The sequence below is a fragment of the Gekko japonicus genome, unplaced genomic scaffold (genome assembly GCF_001447785.1).
Source record: "Gekko japonicus isolate JY-2015 unplaced genomic scaffold, Gekko_japonicus_V1.1 scaffold10, whole genome shotgun sequence".
Classification (NCBI taxonomy): domain Eukaryota; kingdom Metazoa; phylum Chordata; class Lepidosauria; order Squamata; family Gekkonidae; genus Gekko; species Gekko japonicus.
The window spans coordinates 903566-916644 of record NW_015167526.1 but is presented as its reverse complement, the minus strand read 5'-3'; the positions used below and the strand labels follow the sequence as shown (position 1 = coordinate 916644).

At 51.4% G+C, this 13079-nt stretch overlaps 1 protein-coding gene across 1 annotated transcript in view; it reads left to right on the top strand.

Moving 5' to 3' along the window:
- The window catches only part of ACACB (acetyl-CoA carboxylase beta), a 113595-nt gene that overhangs the window by 68090 nt on the left and 32426 nt on the right, over positions 1–13079 (top strand). Inside the window, exons 28-34 of the mRNA XM_015413261.1 lie at positions 565–588; positions 4224–4361; positions 6004–6103; positions 6188–6295; positions 10319–10375; positions 10887–10928; positions 11056–11271. Of these exons, the coding sequence (XP_015268747.1) occupies positions 565–588; positions 4224–4361; positions 6004–6103; positions 6188–6295; positions 10319–10375; positions 10887–10928; positions 11056–11271 (685 nt within the window). The remainder of the gene's footprint in view (positions 1–564; positions 589–4223; positions 4362–6003; positions 6104–6187; positions 6296–10318; positions 10376–10886; positions 10929–11055; positions 11272–13079) is intronic.

Genomic DNA, 13079 nt, shown 5'->3' with positions numbered 1-13079 from the left:
TTTTTTTGGGAACACACCCCCCCCCCCCGGCCCGCCTTCAGGTACAAGCTCTCCCTCCTCTGTGAGGGCAGATCTGCATGTCCCTCCCCCCCAATAGCTAGCCATCCAAAACAGTCCAATGGCGCCTGAGCGGTGGGCGTTGTCTTCTGACACACTTCCGGTGATGTCAGGGGGTGTGGCACATGCAAATGAGTTATGCAAATGAGTTATGCTAATGAGCTCCTGCACCTATTTTTCTACGAAATGATCCCTGCGTGTGGAACTTGGAAGGATCTTTGATTCTGGATAAGACTGGGAAGGGACACTTATTTGGAACCCCCAAAGCAGAGCGGGCGGGGGCGGGGCCCGAGAGAAGGGCGTGCACATGGGCTGCGTGCAGAAAACGCCAGGCTCCGCCTCCGCCACCTACCCTGCATGTACCATACGCGCAAAGGAGGGAAAGAGGAGCCTCTGCCTGAGACCCCGGAGAGCCGTTCCCGGCCAGAGGAGGCAGTGGTGGTCCCGGGGCGGACCAACGGATTCTCTAGGGGCCAGGCAGTTTCATTTCTTCGTATGTTTTTGCAGAGGCAGCAGCCCCGCCCTGAGCAGGTAGAGTGTCAACCCCTTTTTTCTTTCTCTGCAGCATGAGCAGCCGTTTTTAAAAAGCAAGATAATTCTGCCATAAATGCCTCGTTACTTTCCCCTTCCCAATCCCACACCCCCAGCGCTGTTCCTTCTCTCGAAATTCTCAAGGGAAATGCTTTGGCAAGTGTTGTTGCTGCTGTTTTGCTGTCAGGGATACGGCTGCCTTATGGTGACCCTTCAAGGTAAGAGACATTCAGAGGCGGTTTGCAACTCTCGGCTTCCTTGCTGGTCTCCCATCCAAGTACTAACCGGGGCCGACCCTTCTGAGACCTAACCAGAGCAGACTAGGCTGGGCTATCCAGGTCAAGACAAGAGATGTTCAGAGGTGGTTGGCCATCGCCTGCCTCTGCGTGGCAACCCTGGACTTCCTTGGTGGTTTCCCATCCAAGTATTAGCCAGGGCATAAGAAGTAGAGACATCACCCTGCCAACAAAAGTCCGTATGGTCAAAGTGATGGTGTTCCCAGTAGTCATGTATGGCTGCGAGAGTTGGACCATAAGGAAGGCCGCGCGCCGGAGAATAGATGCTTTTGAACTATGGTGCTGGAGAAGACTCTTGAGAGTCCCTTGGACTGCAAGGAGATCAAATCAGTCAATCCTCAAAGAAATCAACCCTGACTGTTCCCTGGAAGTCCAGATAATGAAACTGAAGCTCAAATACTTTGGCCACCCAATGAGAAGGGAGCACTCACTGGAGAAGAAGACCCTGATGCTGGGAAAGACTGAAGGTCAAAGAAGACGGGGACGGCAAAGGATGAGAGGGTCGGACAGTGTCATAGGTGCAACGAACATAAAATTGAGCAAACTCCAGAGCACGATGGAAGACAGGAGGGCCTGGCGTGATGGGGTCCAATATGGGGTCATGAAGAGTCAGACTCGACTGTGCGACTGAACCGCAAAAACCCCTGCTTAGCTTCCGATATCAGACGAAATCAGGCTAGCCTGGGCCATCCGGGTCAAGTCAGATATTCAGTGGTGATTTGCCATTTCCTCTTCCTGCGTGGCAACCCTGGGCTTCCTCGGCCGTCTCCCATCCAAGTACTAACCAGGGCCGACCCTACTTAGCTTCTGAAATCTGATGAGAACGGGCTCTCCCGAGCTATCCATGTCAGGGTGTTGTGGCGTGTGTGTGTGTGTGTGTGTGTTTTGGAGGCAAAACGGGGGCTCGGTTCTTCTGAATCATTAACGAAAGAAGAAAGAGAGAAGCGGTGTGTCTTGAGCTTCGCAAGTCTGAATGGAAACGGCCAGGGGATGAGAGGCTGTGTCTTGATGACTCATCTCAGCTCCTGGTGGAAGCTGCTGCAGCGTGTTCCATATGTGGCCTTGAAGAGCTGCGCCTCCATGGCCCCCGTTGCTTTACGCCTCCTGCTTACGCTGATGCTTGGAAGCCTCCTCCCCCGGGCTCTTCTTTGTAATCCTGATCCTCACTTTTCTGCTTTCTGTTCTCTGCCCTCCTTGAGAGCTTTTAATGCAGACTAGCTTGGATTTGTAGTGTTTAACCTCCGGCATATTGAGCAAAGCGATTGGGGGAGGGAGGGGCGGCAAGACAGTGGTCTCGGCTCTCCGAGAACTGGATGCGTGCGAATACGGGGTGTGACTGGAACTCGTAACCTCAGGGATTGTAGTGAAGTGCCACTCGTTAGTTAATTAGCGCAGTTCATTCTCCCTGGCTGCAAGGTTCGGGGTTGGTCCAAGAATTAAAAGCCAAACAAAATAGACATGGCATGTTGTTCCCTCTAAGCTGTGGAGTCTTGTGAGCACATCCTCTACTTTGTGAGCTACTGGCATTAACGCCGTGAGCAAGAAATTTGGCTACTGCATAAATTAGTTCACTCTGGAGCCATCCTTCCTGAGCTAAGACAAAAATGTGTGAGCTGGAGGCTAAAAAACTGTGAGCTAGCTAGGATCAGTCAATCCTAAAAGAAATCAACCCTGACTGTTCCCTGGAAGGCCAGATAATGAAACTGAAGCTCAAATACTCTGGCCACCCAATGAGAAGGGAGCACTCACAGGAGAAGACCCTGATGCTGGGAAAGATTGAAGGTCAAAGAAGACTGGGACGGCAAAGGATGAGATGGTTAGACAGTGTCATCGATGCAACGAGCATGAAATTGAGCCAACTGCAGAGGACGGTAGAAGACAGGAAGGCCTGGCGTGATCTGGTCCATGGGGTCGCGAAGAGTCGGACTCGACTGTGCGACTGAACAACAACAACGAAGCTAGCTCACGCTAACTCAGCTTAGAGGGAACACTGGCGTGTGGTGCAGCGGCCGTGCAGAGAAGATGCCACAGCAATGCCAGCTCTGCGTAGTGAATGTGGGAAGGAGACTTGCCCAGAGCCCATGAGGCGGGCGCTGCCGGACTGGCAGAGGTGTCACATGATTCCTTTCCAGCCTGTTCTCTCTCAGCCTGGCCGACCTCATGGACAGAGGCAGAGTCCAGGAGCACCTTAAAGACGAACAAAATTTGCGGCAGGGGAGGCGCTTTCGTGAGTCACCACTCAACGAAAGCTCATACCCTGACTCTTTGTGAGCGGTGACTCACGAAAGATCGTCCCCTGCCACGAATTTTGTTAGTCTTTAAGGTGCTCCTGGACTCTTTCTCTTTTCTGCTTCTGCAGACAGACTGAACATGGCTATCCATTTTGATCTGCCTCATGGAGTGGGATGGATAAAATGACTGAAGAGAGAATGCAGCTTTGAGCTCCTTGGAGGACAGGTGGGGTCAAACCGTGACTGAGGGAGCAGGTGCCTGAAGGAATGAGGATGTGAGAGCCAGTTCGGTGTAGTGGTTAGGAGCCCGGACTCTAATCTGGGAGAACCGGGCTTGATTCCCCACTCCTCCACTCGCAGCTGCTGGATGACCTTGGGCAAGCCACCGTTCTGTCAGAGCTGTCCTTGAAAAAGAGCAGTTTCTGTCAAGAGCTCTCTCAGCCCCACCTACCTCACAGGGTGTCTGTTGTGGGGAGGGAGAGGGAAAGGAGATTGTAAGCCATTCTGAGACTGCATCACAACTCAAAAGGTTATCCCTATTCTCTCAGGAGAAGTAATGAATAGTAAGAGAAGGGGGGGGGGTCAATAGTGGGAGGGCTTCTAGTCTCCTGGCCCCACTGCTGGACCTCCTGAGGGCACCTGATATTTCTGGCCACTGTGTGACACAGAGTGTTGGACTGGATGGGCCTTTGGCCTGATCCAACATTGGCTTCTCTTATGTTCTTATAGGAACTTTCTGTCTGGGGCAAGGGATACTCTGTATTCTCTGTGCTGGGGGGGGGGGCAAGAGGGGGAGGGGGCTTCTAGTGTCCTGGCCCCACTGGTGGACCTCCTGAGGGCACCTGGTATTTCTGGCCACTGTGTGACACAGAGTGTTGGGCTGGATGGGCCTTTGGCCTGATCCAACATTGGCGTCTCTTATGTTCTTATGAGACTCCTTTGGGTATTAAAGGGCAGGGTATAAATCCAATCTCCTCTTCTCTTCTCTTACTATTCATTACTTCTCCTAAGAGAATAGGGATAACCTTTTGAGTTGTGATGCAGTCCAGTGACTGTGCCACACCTGATTCCCCCCCCCCCTTTTCTTTGCTGTTTGCTTTGTTTGCAGAATGTCTGTGCCGGTCAGCATCTCGAACCCAGACCTAGCTCGGCACAGCACGGAACTATTCATGGACAGTGGCTTTTCTCCCCTCTGCCAGCGGATGGGCGCTATGGTTGCTTTCGACAGATTTGAAGACTTCACCAGGTAGCCGAGCAGAGTTCCTGGAAGAAGGCGGGTGGATTCTGAATGTGGGGAATATACCTGGCTGTGTGGGCTGACGGGGCACGATCCTATAGGAATTTCGCCTGCTCAAGCCCTGCTCGAAGGAAGGAGAGGGAAGGAGGGGCCTGCCTGGATCTCCTGCCTCAGGCTCCAGCATGTCTTTGGCCACCTCCGCCTTCCCTTTCTTGCATCAATATATCTGTTTCCAAACTGCTCCACAGAGAATGTGATCGACAGAACCACAAAATGGAGCTAGGGGGACACCAGGGGGTTTTCTCTACAAACTTGAAGGAATTCCCAGGACTGTAGATACCGAAATCTAAAAAACCCCAACCCAACACTAGGGGATTAAAACTCCCCCAAAATAACAGAAATGTTGCCTGTAGCTTTACAAAAAAGACTGCCCACTGAACTCTCAGTGGCTGTTGAGGGTTGCTAGGCAACCGCAATACCGCCAAGCCTCCCAGGCTTTGGTTTCTGTAAAGCAAAATGCTGAGGTGGGAGTTGTTTCCATGGCATGTGAAGAAGCTCTTCGTTCCCCCCCCCCCTTCCACTTAGGCCTACTGCCAATCAGGTTAACTGCATGGTTCAACCTTCTTTTCTTGTGTGGGGGTTGGGGTCTGCGAGTCATTTGGAGGGGCTGGAGCGGGGGTTTGATGCGGTTTCCAAGGCCTCCTTTCAAAAAGGAGAAGCGAATATAACCTCAGAACTTTCCACCTCCTGGACCAGCCCTGCAGCGTACTCGCAGCCTCTTCCTGGCATCCTCTTTCAAGCCTGTACATTAGAATTTGTACCTGGCCCATGGGACTTGACTAGGGCATCCACCGTGGTGCCCGCTGACACCTTTCCGGGTGCCTGCCAAGTTTTTTTAGAAAGTAAGCAGTGCCAGGCGGGGCTTTTGCCCAGCAAGGCTTCTTATTGGCGGTTGGAGATTTGATTGGCTGTATCGATTTTTTAAGAAAGTTGTTTTGGCAGGATCTGCCACCACAGCAGAAGAGTCTTCAATGTGTGACTGGAGATAAGGCGCAGCGGCCATTTTGTGGCCGGCTCTGCCTCCTGCGGCAGCCATTTTGCAACAGCCCATTTTAGGGCTACACCCACCACACAATGTCAGAATACGAGAGGTGCCCACGGGCTCAGGTAGCTTCCACATTAAAGGCTCTCCCTTAAGAACGTAAGAGAACACAAGAGAAGCCAGTGTTGGATCAGGCCAGTGGCCCATCCAGTCCAACACTCTGTCATGCAGTGGCCAGAAATACAAGGGGCCATCAGGAGGTCCAGCAGTGAGGCCAGGACACTAGGAGCCTTCCGACTATTGACCCCCCCTCAAGCACCGAGAATACAGAGCATCCCTTGCCCAAGACCGAGAGTTCCTATCTATACCTTGTGGCTCATAGCCACTGATGGACCTCTGCTCCGTATGCTTCTCTAATAGCCTCTTGAAGCTGTCCGTGCTTGTAGCCACCACCACCTCCTGTGGCAGTGAATTCCACGTGTTCATCACTCTCTGGGTGAAGAAGGGCTTCCTTTTAATCTGTTCTAACCCGACTGCTCAGCCATTTCATTGAGTGCTCACAAGTTCTCCCACCTTGTTACATCTGTTCCTTTTCTCCTTCTGTCCCAGAAACTTTGACGAAGTGATTTCCTGTTTTGCCGACCCCCCCTCGGAGAGCCCCTTGTTCAGCGAAGTGAGGGCCACTCTCTACGACGAAGACGACCCTAAGGTGTGAGGCGGTGGGCTGTAGGCCCCTCCTGGGAGCCTGTGTGCCACCCGATCACTAACCCCGCCGTGTGGTGATTTTTTTCAGAGCGTCCGAGAGGAGCCCATCCACATCCTGAACGTCGCTGTTCGTTGGGCCGATCGCTTTGAAGACGAGGAGCTGGTGCCGGTCTTCAGAGCCTTCGCCCAATCTAAGGTTCCTTGCTGTGTTCCTGGCATTTGTAGAAACAGTTAAAAGGCCTGCGACTGGCCGTTGGTCTGCCCCCTGTTCCCACTGTAAATTTAGACAACGAGGGGAAAAGACTCGTGTCACAGGAGTCCCAAATATACAAGTTCCACTAGTAGAAAACACCATCAAACATTGCCAAAACAATATATTAAACAATTATAAAGTTGGTGGTGTCACAACAACAAAATTTAGTGCATACTATTACTCTAATCTCTCCTTATATATAATTGAGTAGTGGGTGCCAAAGTTCTAAAATGCACTCCTTTAGTGTATGGACGCTTGAACTGTCAGTCAGAAGATGCTGGCTGGGTTGACTGGCTGCTTTGTGCAGTCCCGCCCAGCGTTTCAAGGTCTTTTGCATATGGAAGCTGATTGAACTTCACTGTTCTCCACACCTCAAACTCACCCCCCTCCCCGCAAGGCAGTTGGAATGTCAGTTGCATATGGAACCTTCAAGGTCTTTTGCATATGGAAGCTGATTGGACTTCACTCCATTCCACACCTCATACTCCCCCCCCCCACAAGGCAGTTGGAATGTCTGGTGGTGTGTAGGTCCCAGGATCATGTTTTAAAAGCTGCCTGGGGGATTATGGACCATTCACACACTTTCAACCTTAACATACCTCATAGGGGGAGAGGAGAATGATGACAGCTGCTTTGGTTCCCACTGCAGGGAAAGACTGCCCTTTCTCTAGGCAGAGGCTGGGGGGGGACATAGGGTTGCCAACTCCAGGTTGGAAACTTCCAGGATATTTTGGGGATGAAGCCTGCTGAGGGTGGGGTCTGAGGAGGAGGAGGAGGAAGAGGGGGACCTCAGACAGATACAATGCCATACTCCCCACCCTCCAAACAAGCTGTTGCCAGTCTCCAGGTGACAGCTGGAGAGCTCTTAAAGCTCTGGTGCTACTTCAAAGTGCTGCAATTTATTGACAGAGTAGTGTTTTGGCAAATCTTTAGGAATTGTTTGGTGCATTTACGATGGGGCACCCACCCAGAGCCTCTGGCATTTTCTCACTCTGCTGACATCAAAACCAATTTAAGGCAAAATAAGAGGCTACTGAGAGGGGAGGAAATAAAGTTGCCAGCTTTAGGTATGGAAATTCCTGGAGATTTGAGGAGTGGAGGCCGGAGAGGGGGACCTCAGACAGGTTACAGTGCCATAGACTCCACCCTCCAACCCAGCTATTTGCTCCTGGGGAACTATTGTTGCCAATCTTGGCCCAGCAGCCATCAAACCATTCTCTTCAAGCCCCTGCTGTGCAGCAGACTTTCCCCTAGGGTTGCCAATCTCCAGGTGGGACCTGGAGATCTCCCACTGCTACAATTGATTTCCAGATGACAGAGATCAGTTTCCCCTGGAGAAAATGGCTGCTTTGGAGGGTAGACCCTATGACATTATACCTGCTGAGTCCTTCCGCCCCCCCCAATGCTGCCCTCTACAGAATCTACCCCCCAACACTCCAGGTATTTCCCTCCTTATAGCTGGCAACCCTACTTTCCCCTCAGTGCCTGATGGTAGGCAACTTAGTTTGGTCCAGTCACCTACTTTGGCCTTTGGGAGAAAACATATTGGGGCCAATCCTGATAGGGTTGCCAACTCCCGATGGGAAATTCCTGGAGATTTGAGGGATGGAGCCTGAAGAGGGTGAGGTTTGAGGAGGGGTGGGACCTCAGACAGGTACAATGCCATAGACTCCACCCTCCAAACCACTCAGTCCCTCATGGGGAACCATTGTTGCCAATCTCCAGGTGAGGGCTGGAGACCACTCAAAATTACAATTGCTCTGCAGAAGGGAGGGCGGAAGTCAGCTGAAGTCAAAGGGGCAGATAATGGTAGGTTGATGGTTAGCTGGGAAGGAGATGGGGTTGCCAACTCCAGGCTGGCAAATTCCTGGGGATTTGAGGGGTGGAGCCTGGAGAGGGTGGGGTTTGCGGAGGGGTGGGACCTCAGACAGGTAGAATGCCATAGACTCCACCCTCCAAACCAGCCATTTCATCCTGGGTAACAATTGTTGCCAATCTCCAGGTGAGGGCTACAGATCACTCAAAATTACAACTGCTCTTCAGGGAGCAGAGATCAGTTCCTCTGGAGAAAACAGTGGACTCTGTCATTATACCCTGCTGAGGTCACCACAGCAAAATGACACTGTTTGCCCAAAGCCAGAGCACTCCCCCAGAGCCTCTTTCTAGATCCCGTTGTATTTATTTCCACAACGGGCTTTACTGCTAGTAAGGCATAAGACACAGTGTTTCCTCCTTAGTAGATAAGTCCATGTAGTCAGTGTAACTTGATAGGAGGAGTCCACATAGTCATAACCAATGCTCCCTCTAAGCTGTGGGTTCTTGTGAGCAAAAATTCTATTTTGTGGGCTACGGGCATTAAAGTTGTGAGTGAGCGATTTAGCTGCTGCATAAATCAGTTTGCTCTGGAGCCGTCCCTTCCTGAGCTAAGACAAAAATGTGTGAGCCGGAGGCTAAAAAACTGTGAGCTAGCTCACACTAACTCAGCTTAGAGGGAACACTGGTCATAACGTATTCTTAACAGCCTTTGCAAAGACGCCCATTCTAGATACTTGGGTGATGCGTTTCCTTCGACTTCTTCCGTTTGCCCGGTTTGTGAGTGGAACCTATGAATCGCTCCTTACACTATAAACCTTGTGGTCTGTTGAAATTGCTGAAATCAGGTTCCACTCACACAGCCGGCAAACTGAAGAAGTCGAACGAAACGCATCTCCCAAGTATCTAGAATGGGCGTCTTTGCAAAGGCTGTTTGGAATATGTTACGACTATATGGACTCCTCCTATCAAGTTACCAAGTTACACTGAAGACATGGACTTTACGTCTTAGCTTCTAAGGGGGAAACATTGCGTCTTATGCGTTAATATTGTTACAGTATGCATAAATGTTGTTGTGACACCACCAACTTTATAATTGTTTGATATATTGTTTTGGCAATCTTTGATGGTGCTTTCTACTAGTGGAATTTGTATATTTCAGACTCTGTTCCCACTGGGCAAGTCCTTCTGTTTCAGTGCGAGCTACACTGGCATCAGGGAGTGCTCTTTCAGGCAGCTGGCAAGTTGGCTCCCGGCTTGGTCCAGCACTCGGGTTTCCCAAGGTCATCTTGACCATAATAGGAAGGTGAAAACAAATACGGCCACTGTTGGTGGTTCATGTGTGATGCCGGAGCCCTTCTTGAGAACTTATGTTGAGCCAATGCATCAGCAGGTTTGATGTAGTGGTTAAGTGCGCGGACCCTAATCTGGGAGAACCGGGTTTGATTCCCCACTCCTCCACTTGCAGCTGCTGGAGGACCTTGGGCAAGCCATTGTTCTGTCAGAGCTGTTCTCTCAAAGGCAGTTCTGGAAAAAGTTCTCTCAGCCCCACCTACCTCACAGGGTGTCTGTTGTGGGGAGGGGAAGGGAAAGGAGTTTGTAAGCTGCTCTGAGACTCCTTTGGGTAGTGAAGGGCGGGGTATAAACCCAATCTCTTCTTCCTCTTCTTCCTCTCCTCCTCCTTCTTCTTTTTCTTCCTCTTCTTCTTCTTCCTCTTCTTCTTCATCATCCTCTTCCTCTTCTTTTTCTCCTCCTCCTCCTCTTCTTCTCCTTCCTCCTCCTCCTCTTCTTCTTGTCCTTCTTCCTCTTCTCCTTCTTCCTCTTCCTCTTCCTCTTCTTCTCCTTCTTCCTCTTCCTCTTCTTCTTCTTCCCATGCCCAGGAGATGTGTAGTCTCCATTTTTAAAAAAAAAAAAAAAAGCAGCTTGCAAGCATATGTGCATACATTAATCCAGCACCTTGTGCCCCCCCAGTCCCCCCCCCCATTTTTTTCACCAGTCTTTTAAGGTCAGTTGCAAGACCAGTCTGTGCTTTTTCAGTACAGAAGTTCCTTAAAAGATCATCTTTTTTTGTCCTAGGAATCATGCCTCTGAAAGCTTTATCCTGGGCTCCTTAAAACATTTCTGTCTCATGTTGTTGTTGTTTTACCCCCACAGAACAGCATCCTTGTTGACTATGGGCTCAGACGAATCACGTTTCTGATAACCCAGCAGGTTAGTCAGGGTGCCGTGGTTTTATACTTATGTATTTGGGATATTTTTTACGCCGCCTCTTCAGAGTCCTGCTTCAGGTGGCTTACGATAAAAACAAGCTTTTAAGTGTTCTCAGATGCTTTAATATTTTTATGTGCACCACCCTGGGGACCCTGATCGGATGGAAAGGCGACATAGGAACGTTTTAAATAAATAATAACCGAAGCTCCAGATTTGGAGTAGGGGGGAGGGTGATGGTGTGCTGAAAGTCCCCGGTTCAGTGCCTTGCATCTCTGGTTAAAACATGTTGAGAGCAACTTTTCTCTGCCAAAAATCTGCAGTCAGTCAGAATAGCAGCATCGTACAGGGAGGGTTCCAGGGTCAACCTCTTCAATCTTTACAGAGAGAGAGTGAACTGGAAAGCATCACAGTAGTCAACAGTGAGTTGGACCAGTGTTCTGGCTTAGTGTAAGGCAGTTCCACATGTCCCTGTGCTTTCTGCTTTGTTTACAACGTTTCCTTTTTATTGCAGAGGGAATTCCCAAAGTTTTTCACGCTCCGTGCCCGAGATGAGGTGAGGTTTAGCAGGTGCCCCTCTGTCCGTATCATTCTTGAGTGGCCTCCCTTGATTTCCTCTAGGTGTGGGATAGCCAGCGTTCCCGTCAGTTTTTGTATTGCTCACTCTCTTGCCCTCCTTGCAGTTTGCCGAAGACCGCATCTATCGCCACTTGGAACCGGCACTGGCATTCCAGCTGGAGCTGAGCCGGATGCGCAACTTCGATCTTACCGCAATACCCTGCGCCAACCACAAAATGCACCTCTACCTTGGCGCTGCCAAGGTGCAGGAAGGGGAAGAGGTTACGGACTACAGATTTTTTGTTCGTGCCATTGTCAGACACTCGGACCTGATTACAAAGGTAAAAGATTGGGTCGGGGCAGTGTTCCCTTTAAGCTGAGTTAGTGTGAGCTAGCTAACAGGTTTTTAGCCTCCGGCTCACACATTTCTGCCTTAGCTCAGGAAGGACGGCTCCAGAGCAAACTCGCTCACTCACTAATGCCCGTAGCTCACAAAGTAGAATGTTTGCTCACAAGACTCCACAGCTTAGAGGGGGCATTGGTCAGGGGAGTGCTGTCTGTTCACCAGAACTCCATATTCTGTTTCTTAAGAGAACTTAAATCTGAGGGACACCAATTAGTTGTTCGATGCCACTAACCCTACTTAGCTGTGATTTGTTGCTAGGAGGAGAAGGGGCTGTGGCTCAGTGGCAGAGCCTCTGCTTGGCATGCAGAAGGTCCCAGGTTCAATTCCCAGCATCTCCAGTTAAAAGGACTGGGCAGTAGGTGATGAGAAAGACCCCGGCCTGAGATCCTGGAGCACCACTGCCAGTCTGAGTAGACAGTCCTGACTTGTGTTCTGGCGAGGGGCTGTGGCTGAGTGGTAGAACATCTGCTTGGCATGCACAGGGTCCCAGGTTCAATTCCCTGGTGTCTCCAATTAAAAGGACCAGGGGTCATTTTGTAAAAAAAGAGAAGCAAGTGCTCATTAGCATAACTCATTAGCATAACTTATTTGCATATGCCACACCTCCTGACCTCACCGGAAGTGTGTCAGAAGGCAACACCCACCGCTCAGGCTCCACTGGAGTGTTTTGGATTCCTAGCTATTGGAGGGGGGGACGTGCAGATCTGTCCTCACAGAGGAGGGAGAGCTTGTACCTGAAGGTGGGATAGGGGGGGCTCTGCAACTTACCTGGCTGCCTCTTGCTCCTCGTGGCCCAACTGAGGGCTGTTGGGAGCAGGGGGCGGGACTTGTTGCATGTGCCCGCCCCTTGAGCTCCTTACTGCCGGAGCTCTGCGCCCGTGCGCTCCCGCAGGAAATGACCCCTGAAAAGGACCAGGCAGTTGGTCATATGAAAGACCTCCACCTGAAATCCCAGCCGCTACCAGACTGAGTAGACAATACTTGATGGACTAAGGGTCTGATTCAACAGAAGGCACCTTCATATATGTGTGTTCGTATACAGGCCTCATTTGGAGGACTGTCCGGTCTCCAAACCTGACATTCCTTCCTAGTCTCAAAGCTGGAACCTCTTAGCATAAGGAACGTTGTAAGTTTTTACAGCAGGAACCCGGTCCTGCTGAGTCAGACCAGAAGTCCATGTATCCCAGCGTCCTGTTTCCCGCAGTGGCCAACCAGAGTCCACGAACTGGACAAGACACTAGCCCCGCCCCAGTGCTGCCCTCTAGCCAATATCGGTTGGCACTGCCATGGGATGTCTCTGTGCTGGAGTGTGTGAGCTGTGCACTTGCGCCTTGCCACCCCGCTTTCCCCGGCAGCTGTCTTCCCTCTGTTGCCTTGTCATCTCTCCGTGGCCTTGAGCGCCTGGATTCCCCATCTTGCCTCCTTTGCCAGCCTCCCACCCTCGCTGGGTCCGTTAGCTTTTCCCTGCGCTTGCAGGTGTTTGCTCATTGGCCTCTTTTGAAGCATGGATGGCTTCAAAAGGGAATTAGATAAGCACAAGAGGGGGACCCGCGATACTCGCGGGGGGGGGAGAAGAGCCCCGTCTCCTCCACCCCCCACCCCTCGATCTCCCCGAGGCGGCGGTGGCAGCGGCGGCAGCGGCGAGGCCGGTGTCCGCCCCCCGCCCCCCCAGGCCGGTCTCCCCCCGCCTGCCCCCCGCCATGCCTGCCGGCTCCGGGGAGGAGGAGGCGGGGGTGGCGGCGG